Here is a 16,502-nt window from a genome sequence, read left to right on the forward strand (position 1 = left end):
CTTTTGTGATTTGCGAAGATAAGTAAGTCATGCAGGTCTGGAATGACACGAGGGGGAGGTAAACCATGACTGAATCTTCATTTCATGGTCAAAGCAACTCTTTGTGTGGTTTATTCATAAACTAATTTCGAGAGGATCACGTGCTTATAATCAACACGGCTGGCTCCTTGTTAGCTCCGTAATCAGCCCTATTAGATGATTAGGGAAGCATTATAAATAGCCTGAGTTTTTCACTCCAGTTATCTTCGTCTTGAAGCTCCACCCCTTTCTACCCCTACATCCTCCCCCTTTTTCTGATCGGGCGACACGGTGGTCCAGTGGCTAGCACTGTTGCCTCACAGCAAGAACACCGCCGGTCCAACCCCATCGGGCGGTCTGGTGTTTCTGTGTGGAGTTTACATGTTCTCCCCGTGTTCGCATGGGTTTTCCCCGGGTTCCCCGGTTTCCTCCCACCGTCCAAAAACATAAACCACAGCCAATCGACTAAAACAAATTATCACCCAATACAACCTTAGTTTAAACTTCTCACGTTGACAAGCAGGGGAGTTCTCAAGACCTACCTGACCTCGAATTCCCCTCTCGCCCTTCTAACGGGAGGGAGCCCCGGGCTCGAGGATATTACGAGCTCAGGGCTCTCTCCCGGGACAGCATGCCAAATACGATTTATTGATTATCAGCTAAGTGTGAACTCTTGAATAGGTCTACAGGTAATTCTACTTTTTTAGGAGTCTACCCTGACTGAGGCCCGGTTTCATACTGTTTTGCAAAACAACTAGAAATTGTGCGATAAAAGATGCTAAAAAAAAGCTGGGATTAAAAGAAAACAGCATTGGGAATTCAGGACAAAAGAACGCCTATCCTGCCTGATTTGTGACGAGGAAGGCAGCACATAATCAGGACCTTAAAAAAAGAAGTATAGACAACATATCATTCTGTTTTTGTTTTTTTTTAAAGCAGAAGCAATTAACATCCATCAGACATGGGCCACACTTTGTTTATAAGTCTTTTAATATGATAACTGTTTCTGGAAAACCTCCTAGAGATTGATCATTTCGTTGGGGGGGGGCAGGGAACCTTCTGGACTACTGGCCAGGGAAATAGCGGGTTATCATTACAAATGCTGGTGCCACCATCACGTCCACATTTCCTTCAAGCTGTACCACATGCATCTCTTTGACATACAGTGTCATTTGCTCAAGTGACGACACAGGAACTGGCCCACGGTGGCCATCATGAACAAGGCAATGAAGAGTCAAGAAGAGACGGTTGTTTCCCCACAGCGCTGCAGTGAATCTCTCCATTCAACGTTGGAAACTTGCGTCCCGAATGCCCCTTTCTCCCTTCCTACTATTTGAGTTTGGTTGACCGGTTGGTTCTCCTGCGGGAGTTCCTTCGTGTATGCACTCTCGGCTCATGAAAAGGCGACAAGTGGGATTCTAGTAACCAGATCAGCTATGCCCACCCTTCCCACCCTCCCTTTTGATTTCGCCCCTATGTTGGTATCCAGCGACTGAATACTTTCCACCCCCCCTCCCCTAATCCACATCTTGCCCACGAATGTAATCGTTTAAAAAAAGAAGGTAAAAACAAGGTCTACTGCGAAATGGCTTTACTCCTCACAGTCAGTAGGGGATGCCAGAGCCCCTGTGAACTACTGAGGTGCGGTTGGAGTTCTTGCGGCTGGTCCGTCGAGTCTGGGTGTTCCTGGCGGCCGGGGGGCTCCGAGCGATGGGCGAGGACCTCCCCCTGGGGCCCTTTCGCTTCCCCCTAGGCCCTGCACGGCCCCTCCCGGCCACTAGGGGTCACTTCTTACGGGAGTGGAGTGTGTCCTGAAACTTGGTGCTGGTGTAGCGCACGTGGAAGCCCTTCTTGTTGATGGTGTCGTCAGAGTGGAATTTGATGACGATGGAGTCGCCGGCTGAGTAGATCTCTTCTGGAGGCTGCATGGATGCACAGAGAAGGATGTAAGCAAAATAAGTATTGAACATGTCTGCATTTTTCTCAGAAAACATATTTCTAAAGGTGATGTTGACTTGAAATTGGTAAACTTGATGTTGGTAACAACCAAAGAAATCCATACATGCAAAGAGAACAAAACTACAAGTAAAGTTGAAATGAGGCAATTTAAAAGTATTGAACACATGAAGAAAGGAAGGTGCAGAAAGGTAGTGAAGGCCCAGACAGCAGCTGAAATCTCTCAGTAGTTCTTCAGCAACCCTTTTCCCTTCCTCAGAGTAAATGACTGTTAGCAACATCTACATTAGCAGGAGGATGACGATGAAACCAGCGTGGACATTTCAGCAAGACAATGATCCAAACCACAGCCCAGGAAACTCTCAAATGGATCAGCTCATCTCTTTTAATACCATACAGATGATGGACTTTTCTTTGAAATTCAGTGCCCTGAGTGAACCAAGAGGCACAAACAAGAGCCAGAACTTGGGACAAAAGTCTGGATATGATAAACTGGCTCAGACAAACTCAGGCCCTGTTTACACTAGTGCGTTTTAGTTTTAAAACGGCGTTTTAGATCAAAAACGATCCGCGTCCACACTAGTGTTACCTAGCGTCTTTGAACATATCTCCGTCCACACTACGCCACCAAAAACGTATATCACGTGACCATTCGCGCACTCTTGGCATGCGCGTTCTAGTATAAACAGAAAGCATGCACCATGCTCGGCATTTGGTTATTGTTAGTCAACAAACGCCGGTTGAACATTAAACGCAATGGCAAAGAAAGCAAGAGAGGTATTTTTGTGGACAGACGACGAGGTCGAGTTGTACTAAACGTAACAAATGAATAACACAATGCCGCCTAAAACAAACAATAGTGCAAACAACGCTCCCATTTCTGTGCCCATGTTGTTGTTTACAGTACTGTCTTTCGGTAGCGTTAAAGCCATGTGTTATAGTCATGTGATAGAGGCTTGACGAATAAGGGAAGGATACAGTGACTAAGGCCATGACACAATAGCCCCAATCAGGTAGTGAATCTCAGCAGTCCCGCCTCCGTTTTCAGATGTCTTCGTTTTTCCTCATCCACACTAAGACGGAGCAGAAGCGTTTCAGAATGAAAACGGCCTCTTCAGTGTTTTCAAAACCCTCCGTTTTCGGCGCTCGAGAACTCCGGCGTTGTGTGGACGGATGGCGTAACCGTAGCAAAACTTATGCGTTTTAAAACAAAAACGCACTAGTGTAAACGGGGCCTCATTTAAGTGAAGTGATGAATAAGTCCCCATAAGTCCAACATCAATTCTGGGACTTATAAACAACATATTTTTCTTACATTACTTTAGCAATGTTTTTAAAGTATTTGTTAACTTTCAGCGGATGTTGGTAACAACCAAAGAAATCCATTTCTGCAAAGAAAACAAAACTAAATATCTTACAAATTAAGTTACGTGTAATAAAACTAAATGACGCAGTGAAAACGTATTGAATACATGAAGAAAGGGAGGTGTAGAAAGGCAGTGAAGGCCCAGACAGCAGCTGAAATCTCTCAGTACTTCTTTCCTCTGCCCTTCTTTAGTGTAAATGAATACTATACTGCTTCAGTCCAACATCTACATTAGCAGGAGGATGACGATGAAACCAGGGTGGACATTTCAGCAAGACAATGATCCAAAACACAGCCAAGGACACTCTCAAATGGATCAGCTCATCACTTTTAATACCATACAGATGATGGACTTTTCTTTGAAATTCAGTGCCCTGAGTGAACCAAGAGGCACAAACAAGAGCCAGAACTTGGGACAAAAGTCTGGCTATAAAAAAACTGGCTCTGACAAACTCATTTAAGTGCTTCATTAGAACCTGTCTTGGTTGAATTTCCCGCTTTGGGTTGAATAAGTTCAACATCAAATCTGGGATTCATAAACAACATATTTTTCTTACATTAATTTAACACTGTTTTTAAAAGCATTTTATAGCTTAATTATTTGATTGCTCCGTTGTTATATTTGATAATTTGGTTCATGTTTCGCATAACTGAACATCGGTTAAGAGAGTCAAGTGACAGCTTTGAATCTGCAACCATTGACTTCCATAGTATTCATTTATCCTACTGTGGAAGTCAGTGGTTACAGGTTTTCGCCTTCTTCAAAATATGTTCTTTTTGCCAGTTAGACTCAGCCTGGACATAAAAAATTACATTTTTTGTAAAATAATTTAGTATTTTGTGTCCATTTTTTTGTATTTTATTTAATTAATTAACTTATTTTTTTAAATAATTTTTCATGTTGGGTCAGGTTTCAAATTATATGAATGACGGATATTATATTATTGTTTTTGCACACAAAAAAAACATTCAATAAAAATATATTTATACAGTTAAAGTCAGAATTATTAGCCCCCCTTTGAATTTTATTTAGTTTTTAAATATTTCCCAAATGACGTTAAACAGAGCAAGGACATTTTCACAGTATGTATGATAATATTTTTTCCTCTGGGGAAAGTCTTATTTGTTTTATTTCGGCTAGAATAAAAGCAGTTTTTACATTTTTTTTTCAATTGTCAAAATTATTAGCCCCCTAAGCTATACATTTTTCGATAGCCTACAGCAGGGGTGGCCAACCCTGTTCCTAGAGAGCCACCTTCCTGCAGATTTCAGTTGCTATGCATATTAAACACACTTGAACCAGTTATTAAAACTATTATGTTTAGAAATGTGTTGAAAAAAAATCTTCTTTCTGTTAAACAAAAACTGGGGGAAAAATAAACAGGGGGGGGGGGGGGGTGGCTGATAATTCAGACCTCAACTGTTTATGAATAGTTCAGATGCAAAAACTTGTAAATGCCGTCTAAAAATGTCCTCTAAACCTTGCATTTTTCTTAACCTCCTATGTTTACGTTCAGCTATTTTACTCTAAAGACAATGAAAATTACATTCCTGAGGAAAATGCTTATCTTAGCTAATAATGTCAGACGGTACTAAGGGTTTTTGCATCTAAACTCTTCATATTTTCTTTTGTGTATTATAAACATTTAACGGTTTGTAACGACTTGAGGGTGGGTATTTAGTGAGTACATTTTAGGGTGAACTATCCCTTTAAATTTGTAAGGTTACAGTATTTTATCATTCAGCATTGCAATACAAAAGCCTCGTCCCGTCCATTATGAAAATAAATGTGTCGTGTGGCGTATTCCAGCCTTGATTGTTGTCTTTTGCGTCAGTTATAGTGAGCTAGCATCCAAAGTCAATATTTTAAGTTGATATAAATAATAAGTGTGCTCCCAACAACGAAGGCTGAACAAAAATGCTGCTTCTTTATTGGATTTGTGGTTTAGGCTGATCACAAAATCCATTGCAATTGACTGAACATTTTCTGCCAAATCGGACATTTATATGCAGCTTCAGTTTATTCAGGGCTATTGAATTAGTAGGTTTTAGGACCTCAACCATAGGTACAAGCCACCAGGCTTAGTTCCTACACTGTAAATATTTATTATTTAATATTATTTAATATGATTTAATATTTAATATATTTTACATATGTAAATATTCTAGTCTAATTATCTAAAAATTCTAAAATCAAGGAAGACTTTCCAGACAAGCTAAACAAATTGTCTTGTTTATAGAAATAATAAGCCAAAATTAAGTGAGTTTTTTGCTTAAAACATGTAAAATAATCTGCCAATGGGGTAAGCAAAATCATCTCACATCAAAATTAAAAACAATATTATTTTGCTTACACCATTGGCAGATTATTTACCTTGATTTAAGGCAAAACTCACTAAATTTTGGGTTATTATTTCTAATAACAAGGCAATATTTTTGTTTGTTTAAAAAAATATTTCCTAATATACAACCCCAAATCAGAAAAAGTTGGGAGATAATTGAAAACACAAATAAACTCAGAAATAAGTGATTTCTAAATTCAACAAGTGAACGCAAAACCACATTCTGGCTGCGGAGGACGAGGATACAGGTAATTGACTGGCCTGCCTGCAGTCCCGATCCGTCTCCTATAGAGAATATGTGGCACGTTTTAAAGCGCAAACTACTCAATTCCCATCTATAATAGTTATAGCAACTGTGAAATAATGCAAACGTTTAGACACTTGTGTGCTACAAAGTTTATATAGACTCTGCTACTCCTAGTTCTAACAAAAAAAAAAGTTTTTATATTTATAGTAGCATAAATGTATTCTTTTAAAAGGACAGTATACCCACAAATTAACATTTACTCACTATATTTACTCTTACTCGAGTGGTTCCAAGTTTGTTGAACACAAAAAAGAAAGCTGACAACCATCGACATCCACTTGACTTAAAACAAATACAATGGAAGTCAATGGTTACCAGTTTTCAGCATGTTTCAAAATAATTTCTTTTGTGTTCTCATAAAAGCTTTAATCAAGTAAAGCTCGAGTAAATGACAGACTTTGAGATCCAATACCCATTTTATTTAGTTAAACAGTGTCCAAATCCATTTTTCAGTACGTAAGAAGCTGGAGATAAAACAAAGTACTCGTAACTTCAACAACAACAGATGACCATGTCGAAAAGTGTTTGCGTTAAAGGGATAGTTCACCCAAAAAGGAAGTCTGTCATTTACTTGAGCTTTACTTGATATAAACCTATATGAGTTTCTTTATGAGAACACAAAAGAAGATATTTTGAAACATGCTGAAAACCTGTAACCATTGACTTCCACAGTAGGAAAATCCAATACAATAGAAGTCAATGGTTACAGGGTTTTAGCATGTTTCGAAATATCTTCTATTGTGTTCTCAAGGTTTGACTCAAGTAAAGCTTGAGTAAAAAACATTTTGTCATTTTTGCGTGAACTATCCCTTTAACCCAAACGCTTTTGGACATGGTCATCTGTTGTTGTTGATAGTTAACAGTATTTTGTTTTATCACCATCTTCTTACATACTAAAAAAAAAAAAAAAAAAAAAAAAAAAAAAAAAAAAATCGGATTTGGACACTGTTTTCATCATTTGGACGAACTAAATAAAATAGGCATATAGAGAAGCACAATTAAATGCAGTCTCTCAAAGGATTGGATACAATTTCAGAGTATTTGGCATTGTGCGGCAAACAGTCTGGAAGATGTTAAGAGCTTGAGAGTGTGTTTCTTCTCCGTTCAAGCCTAATGGGTTATTTTGGGCTGTGACGGCCTAATGCGGCAGCACACTTAAGCTCATGTCGCTCGGGGGACACTTTCTCCTGCTGTTAGTAAATTATCAGTTGCGTCGGATTCAAAGTGTGCATTAAATGGCAAGTTACCAAAACTCGATAGAGACAAATGTGCACTGTCCTCTCCATTTAAGTCAAACTAATCTCTCAGTCGATAAGAAGGCCATCGGCAGTATCACAATAACAGCTGATACACAATACTGGGCAAAAGTCATAGGCCCCGTTTACCAGAGGTGGGTAGTATCGAGTTACATTTACTTGAGTAAAATGATTGGGTAACGAGTGCTTTTTGAGTACATTTAAATATGTGTACTTTTACTCAAGTAAAGTTAGGGGCGGAAACAGCTGCAATGAATTGTGTTTTGAATTTACGAATTGGATTTGCGCATTTTAAATGATGTTTTGAATTTACGAATTCTATTTGCATATTTATGAATTGCGTTTTGAATTTACGAATTGGATTTGTCCATTATGAATTGTGTTTTGAATTACGAATTGGATTTGCGTATTTATGATTTGCGCTTTGAATTAACAAATTGGATTTGCGCATTATGAATTCTGTTTTGAATTTACGAATGGGATCTGCGCATTATGAATTGTGTTTCGCATTTGAGAATTCGATTTGCGTTTTTATGATTTGTGTTTTGAATTTACGAATTGGATTTGCGCATTTATGAATTGTTTTGAATTTATGAATTGGATTTGCTCATTTATGAATAGCGTTTTGAATTTACGAATTGGATTTGTTCATTTATGAATTGCGTTTTGAATTTACGAATTGGATTTGCGCATTTATGAATCGTGTTTTGAATTTATGAATTGGATTTGCGCATTTATGAGTTGTGTTTTGAATTTATGAATTGGATTTGCTCATTTATGAATTGATTTTTGAATTTATGAATTGGATTTGCGCATTTATGAATTGTGTTTTGAATTTACGAATTGGATTTGCTCATTTATAAATTGCGTTTTGAATTTACGAATTGGATTTGCGTATTTATGAATTGTGTTTTGAATTTATGAATTGGATTTGCGCATTTATGAATTGTGTTTTAAATCTACGAATTTGATTTTGCATTAAAAAATTGTCTTTTAAATTTACGAATGGGATTTGCGCAATTATGAATTGTGTATTGAATTAACGAATTCGATTTGGCATGAATAAATTGTGTTTTGAATTTACCAATTAGTTTTGCATATTTACAAATAGCGTTTGGAATTAACATATTACATTTTGTAAATGTGAATTGTGAATTGTAAATGTATTATTTTTAAGACTGATTTGGCTCCATACCAAGTAAACGTTATGTAATTAAATAAATTAATGAGTCAAAATAATGAATAAAACAAAATAAATAATAATAAAAACAATCATAGTAAATAATATGAAGTATGATTATAAATGTGATATACATTTTATACAAAAATTCAACAAACAAGTTCATATTAAGTAAGTTACTCTTTAGACACATATTGTCTGTTTGCTTTCTACAGGGTTTGTTTGATACTACATATACAAGGACACTGGAGCATTTTAAAGCCGCAAAAATCAGTCGATTCATCAGCGGATAGCTCATATGTCAGCTTATAAACAGACCAGCTGATCGACGTGACTTTAAAACGCTCCAGTGTTTCTGTCTCTGTGGTTACACTCAGTAAACAGCAGTGAACTGATGACCTTCACCAACCAATCACAGTCATTTCTGCTGAGCACATGAACACAACGGCAAATCAGCGATGTTTAAGAACACGTTCAAATGTTAGCAGGAAATTAAAAAAAATTCAGTATTGATTGGTAACGAAATCCAGTATCGTGATAACCCTAGTGTATAGTGAGTGATTTAGGACGCAACTTGCCACTTGCTTTGTTTCTAATCAATCAGCCCTTTTGACCAAATCATTGGAATGAACGATTCACTCAATTGCTGCCACCTACTGGCAGTATTAACAACAGCATTCACCCTCGGAAGGTGACATAATCACTTACATAGGAGAATTTTGGTTCAACAATTGAAAATAAATTAAGTAATCCAACCTTAGCGCTCAATAGCTCCACCCCATCCGCGTAATGGATTATAGCTCCACCCCTTACACCTAATATCCAAAAGTTCCAATTTTGCTCAATATGGCACACACATTTAAACCTGTCCCTTGAGGTTTTTGTGCTGATTTTCCTGTAGCGAATGTATACATGTGCTTTACCCCTGATCCGCAGTAGCGTCCGAGTCTGGGTGATTTGGTGTCGGCTCCGTCGAACAGCTCCATGTAATCGTAGCCACAGTCGGCCTCCTCCTCGATTTCAAAGGTCTGGAAGATGAGCTCCACGCCGTAGCCCTTCTCTGCTGTGATCACCCACTGACAGTCCGATGCCCCGGGGTAGTTATTATCACCAAACTGGGCATGAGAATAGAGGTCTTTAGTCTTCACCTCCGCTTTCAGACGCCCTCCGCACTCTGCAGAACACACAGGGAAATCAAGGCGTGAGGTAAATCGTGCCTCACAATGAATTGCACCGCACATCAAATATAAAAACCACAGCTAGCTGCTGCTAGAATGTGCAGGGGTAAAGAATACTTTCAATGGCAATTGTAATGGATTTAAAGGGGACCTATTATGTCTATTTTTATAAGCTGTAAAATAGGTCTCTGATGTCCCTGGAGTGTATGAAGATTCAGCTCAAAATACACACAAATAACATTTTACAACTCTCTGAAACTGATCCTTTTAGGCTTCGATCCTAATTGTGTCGTTTTGGTGACTCTCGCTTTAAATTCAAATGAGATGCATATTTTAAACGAGGGCGGAGCTACAAATGCCTGTGTATCAGCATAGTGACATAATCAGAAGTATGCGGTTTATACACTCACCGGCCACTTTATTAGGTACACTTTACTGGCACTGGGTTGGACCCACTTTTGCCCTCAGAACTGCCTTAACCCTTAGTGGCATAGATTCAAAAGGGTACTAGAAATATTCCTCAGAGATTTTGCTCCATATTGACATGATAGCATCGCGCAGTTGGCTGCAGATTTGTCGGCTGCACATCCATGATGTGAATCTCCTGTTCCACCACATCCCAAATGTGCTCTATTGGATTGAGCTCTGGTGACTGTGGAGGCCATTTGAGTACAGTGAACTCATTGTCTACTATTAAGCCCAAAGTGTACCAAGAAATTATCTCCTACACCATTACACCACCACCACCAGCCTGAACCATTCATACAAGGCAGGATGGATCCATGCTTTCATGTTGCTGACTCCAAATTCTGACCCGACCATCCAAATGTGGCAGTAGAAATGGAGACCAGGTAATGTTTCTCCATTCTTTTATTGTTCAGTTTTGGTGAGTACTCGGTTGTAATGAGTGCTTATTTGAGCTATTGTTTTTCTATCAGCTGGAACCAGTCTGGCCATTCTCCTCTGACCTCTGGCGTCAACAAGGCATCTGCGCCCACAGAACTGCCGCTCATTAGATATTTTCTCTTTCTCAGACCATTCTCTGTAAACCCTAGAGATGGTTGTGCGTGAAAATCCCAGTAGATCAGCAGTTTCTGAAATACTCAGACCAGCCTGTCTGACACCAACAACCATGTTCAAAGTCACTTAAATCACCTCTCTTCTGATGCTCGGTTTGAACTGCGGCAGATCATCTTGATCATGTCTGCACGCCTAAATGCATTGAGTTGCTGCCATGTGATTGGCTGATTACAAATTTGCATTAACTAGCAGTTGGACACGTGTACCTAATAAAGTGGCCGGTGAGTGTAGTTATTAATATTATCAAAAGTCATTATTAACTTATTAATTGTCTCAAATGACTTCCTCATGCATCTTGTTCAGCGATTTTACTACAGTCTGTTGTTATGAATGAGACATTTCACTGCATTTATAGCTTATTGATTTATACTTTCACATTATAAGAAATGCCACATTATTCCAGTATGTATTAGTAGTGTACATTCAGGTTATACTGGTGTGCTGACCTGCAGTATGGGAAGCCTCGAAGCCTTTCTTCTGCACCGAGTTATCCGAGAAGAAGCGGATGAACATCTTGTTTCCGGTGGATATGATGGGTTGAGGTTTCTTGGTGCCGCAGTAGCGTCCGAGACTCTGTGCTTTACTATCCCGGCCGTCATAAATCTCGATGTGGTCGTAAGCACATTCCAGATGAGGCTCCATGTCGATTTCATTAAAAGCCTGAAATGAATGATTCAAGTCAAAGTCTGAACCTCAGACGAGCAGTTTAGCATAATTGATGAAGTTGCTTAGCACCGGTTTAAAGGGTTTGTTCACTCAAAATGAAAATTTACTCACTGTTTACTCCTCCTCAAGTGAGTGTGAGTTTCTTCTGTTAAACACAAAAGAAGATATTTTGAAAAAAGTTGAAAACCTGTAACCATTGACTTCCATAAGACTATGGAAATAAATACTATGGAAGTCAATAGTTACAGGTTTCCAATGTAATATCTTCTTTTGTGTTCAACCACCTAAGCCATTTATACATTTTTTTGGTGAACTAGCCCTTTAAACTGAGAAAAAAAAAGCTTGATTCAGAAAAAGACAAATGCAAGATCTACAGATTTTTAAAAGCTTAAGTGTTATTTGGAACGCAGCTATAGATGTGTGGAAATATAAGTGAGGATATTGAAAATTGAAAGCATGGAACAATTGCACAGCAGAATGCAAAAAGATTGCGCACACAGAATCTGTTTTTGTGTAGAAACGCATTGGAAAGAGCAGTGGAGGAGAGAGAGCAAATGGCTGAACTTCATTTAACTCGAGGACGAAATGTCATTTATGAGAGAAAAGCTCAATAAGCAATCATCACTGTCTTCTGGTTTACACTCGGCTACTTTTTCTTTTTTAATAATAAGACAAGACACGGGGCAGTGCAATGGGGGAAAGCTAAGTCTAGAGATGAAACTAGAGATGAAAGTTCTGAATGTTTACATTTGGAGTTTTTGAAGTCTATAGGGTATCTGAATGATGGACTGCAGATGGATGAACAGGAAAATGGATAGATGGATAAATGGATGGATGGATGGATGGATGGATTGGTGGGTGGGTTAGTGGATGGATGGGTGGGCGGATAGATGGAAGGATGGATGGATGGCTGGACGGATGGACGGACGGCTGCATAGACAAAGTGACAAACAGACAGATGGATGGACGGATGAAAAAAACAGATGGATGGATAGATGAATGGATGGATGGATGAATAAACAGACGGATGGATGGATGGATGGATGGATGGATGGATGGATGGATGGATGGATGGATGGATGGATGGACAAATGGACAGACAGATGGATGAATGGACTGAAGGATGGAAGAGGGATGGATGAATGGCTGGACTAAAAAATATCTGGAAAGATGGATGGATGGATGGATAGATGGCTGCAATGAAAAATATATAGAAAAATGAATGAATGGAAGAATAGATGGATGGATGAATGGATGGATGGATGATGCCTGCATTGATAAATACAAGAAAACATGGATGGATGAATTGATGGATGGATGGACAGATGGATGGATGGATGGACAAATGGACGAACAGACAGACGAATGGATGGATGGGTGGACAAACAGATAGATGGATGGATGGATGGAAGGTTGGAACATGGATGGATGAGTGGCTGTACTAAAAAATATCTGGAAAGATGGATGGATGGTTGGTTGGATGGATAGATGGCTGCAATGAAAAATACATAGAAAAATGGATGAATGGATGGATGGATGGATGGATGATGGCTGCACTGATAAATACAAGAAAACATGGATGGATGAATTGATGGATGGATGGACAGATGGATGGATAAATGGATGAATGGATGGATGGATGGATGAACACACGGACCGATGGATGGATGCATGCACTTATAAATACATAGAAAAATGGACAAATGAACGCACAGATGAATAAATAAATTGATGGATGAATAAACAAACATGAAAAGAAAATTCAAAATTAAATTGATATTTAGATAGATGAGGGTGGGAATGGATGGGTAAAAGGATGACGACTGAGCAGAAAAATAATGAAGGATGGAAAGATAGACAGACAAATTGATGGATAGACAAAATGAGGGATGAATGGATGGATGGATGATGGAACAACAGAAAGATGGATAGATGGATGGATGGATGGATGGATGGATGGATGGATGCACGGATGGATAAATGGATGGATGGATATATGGATGGAACAACAGAAAGATGGATGATGGATGGATGGATGGAAGTAACAACAGAAAGATGATGATGGATGGATGGATGGATGGATGGATGGATGGACGGATAGATGGACAGATGGATGGATAGAACAACAGAAAGATAGATGATGGAGGGATGGATGGATGGATATATGGATGGAACAACAGAAAGATGGATGATGGATGAATGCACGGATGGATGGATGGATGGATGGAAGGAACAACAGAAAGATGATGATGGATGGATGGATGGATTGACGGATGGATGGATGGATGGATGGACGGATGGATAGAACAACAGAAAGATAGATGATGGATGGATGGATGGATGGACAAATAGATGGATTGATGGACGGACGGACAGATGGATGGATAGAACTAAAAGATGGATGATGGATGGATGGATTTATGGATGGATAGACGAATCGACGGACGGATGGATGGACGGACGGACACACGGATGGATGGATGGATGGATGGATGGATGGATGGACGGATGGATGTAACAACAGAAAGATGGATGATGGGGGGATGGATGAATGAATTGATGGACAAACAAATGATGGATAGATAGAAAGATAAATGGAGAGATAAACTGAAAGGTTGAAGTAAAGTGGACATATATGGATGAATTAAGGATGGACAGATGAATGGAATGAGTGGAGAAATGAACAGAAAATTGGACAGATGGATGAAACTCTGATGGTCTCTTTTCCTTCCAAAGGTCATCCTTTCCTTTATTTATCTGTGTTCAGTGTTGCTGTAATGCACGCAGTGTGTCCACTCAGCTGGTCTGGAGCACTACCTAAAGCTGTTGAGGGTCAGCTGAAGGTCGTGCTGGCTCTACAGTGTAATAACAGGCTGTACTGTGATGAATATGGAAGCAGACTCTGCTCTGAACACTACGTACTATTTTGATGCGGTGTCCTGGCGTGGTGGAGAGAGCCCAGGTGCAGGCCTTCTTACTGGGGTATTTATCTGGCCAGTTGGGGCTGGTGATGGTCCCACTCACACTGTTCACAACATGATCACAGCCGGCTGCAAGAGACACCAACAACACGTGATCACACATGACGCACACACACATCCTCACACTCTCAAACAAACACACACACACCTTTATACTCTGAGACACAATTACAGACACGCGCACACACATATACACCCTTACACTCTTAAACACACTCGTGCACATGCACACACATGCACTTATATATGTACACACAGCTACACACACACACCTGTATGTACATACATGCTCACACACACACAAACAGGCACACATGCACATGTATGTATGCATGCATGCACGCACACACACACACACACTTAGGTGCGCACACACAGACAGACACACGCACACACATTCAGACACACTCTTAAACATGCACACACAAACACACATACACACCCTTACACTCTTAAACACACTCATGCACATGCACACACATGCACTTATATATGTTCACACAGCTACACACACACATCTGTATGCACATGTACACACATGCTCACACACACACAAACAGGCACACATGCACATGTATGTATGCATGCATGCACGCACACACACACACACACTTAGGTGCGCACACACAGACAGACACACGCACACACATTCAGACACACTCTTAAACATGCACACACAGACACACATACACACCCTTACACTCTTAAAACACACTCACATGCGTGCACGTGCACATGCACACACATATGCACAGACACAGGCGCATACACACACATACACACCTTTACACTCAGAAACACACTCACATATGCGCACACACACACCTGCACATCCTTTTTACTCCCAAACACACTCACATATGCACCCACACACTACCCACATGCACATACATACACAAACACACACACGCACACCTGTGCACTCTCACACACACGCACACCTGCACAAACACACATGGACACACGCATAAACACACACATACACTCTCAAATGCACACACACACACACTTGCATAGGCACATGCACACACATATATACACACTCATACAATGTCAAACACACACACACCTGTGCACTCTCACACACACTTACACCTGCACAAACACACATGGACACACGCATAAACACACACATACACTCTCAAATGCACACACACACACACACTTACATAGGCACATGCACACACATATATACACACTCATACACTGTCAAACACACACACACACACACACACACACACACACACACACACACACACACCTGTGCACTCTCACACACACTTACACCTGCACAAACACACATGGACACACGCATAAACAAACACACACACACTCTCAAATGCACACACACACACACACACACACACTTACATAGGCACATGCACACACATATATACACACCCATACACTGTCAAACACACACACACACACAAACACACACACACACACACACACACACACCTGTGCACTCTAACACACTTGCACCTGCACAAACACACATGGACACACGCATAAACACACACATACACTCTCAAATGCACACACACACACTTACATAGGCACATGCACACACATATATACACACCCATACACTGTCAAACACACACACACACACATGCGATTGCACACTCACACGAACACACATACATATGCATGCACACACATATGTATGTGCACACACAGAAGCAGGCACACGCACACACACAGACGCTGAGATCCACTGCTGCTTCTGCTTCTCCAACACCCGTTCCTCATAATACTCATTCTCACACACACATCACACACACACACACACACACATCACACTGGTTCTATTCCTGCGCACAAGAGGAAGGCGTCTCTAAAAATATCCAGACGCTGGTTAATGTCAGTGAGCTGAAATCAATAGAGAAGCTTTCTGAGCACTCATACACTGATCAAATAAAACAAGACTGAACACACAGCGAGCACACACACACACACGCACGCACACACACACACACAGATTCCTATCAATTGGTGAATGCATTAATTAACATCAACTATATTGCCTTTTTGTCTGTGTGTGTCTATGTGTGTGTGTGTGTGTGTATCTTTTTGTCTATCTATCTGTGTTTGTGTGTGTGTGTGCGCGTGTGTGTGTGTCACCCTCTTTGCAGTCGTGTTTGTTCTCATGCAGGACGAAGCCGCTCC

At 40.1% G+C, this 16,502-nt stretch overlaps 1 protein-coding gene across 3 annotated transcripts in view; it reads right to left on the reverse strand.

Annotated features, from left to right (window-relative positions):
* Positions 1-935: 935 nt before the first annotated feature.
* The window catches only part of bmp1a (bone morphogenetic protein 1a), a 129,854-nt gene continuing 114,287 nt past the window's right edge, over positions 936-16,502 (reverse strand). Inside the window, exons 16-20 of one of the 3 annotated variants that reach the window (XM_017357365.4) lie at positions 16,458-16,502; positions 14,272-14,399; positions 11,130-11,343; positions 9,349-9,599; positions 936-1,940 (exon numbers count right to left, since the gene is read on the reverse strand). The exon at positions 16,458-16,502 is cut by the window's right edge and continues 81 nt beyond it. In XM_017357365.4, the coding sequence (XP_017212854.1) occupies positions 1,803-1,940; positions 9,349-9,599; positions 11,130-11,343; positions 14,272-14,399; positions 16,458-16,502 (776 nt within the window). In that variant the 3' untranslated portion in view covers positions 936-1,802. 3 annotated transcript variants of the gene reach the window in all.

This window comes from Danio rerio, chromosome 8 (assembly GCF_049306965.1).
Source record: "Danio rerio strain Tuebingen ecotype United States chromosome 8, GRCz12tu, whole genome shotgun sequence".
Lineage (NCBI taxonomy): Eukaryota > Metazoa > Chordata > Actinopteri > Cypriniformes > Danionidae > Danio > Danio rerio.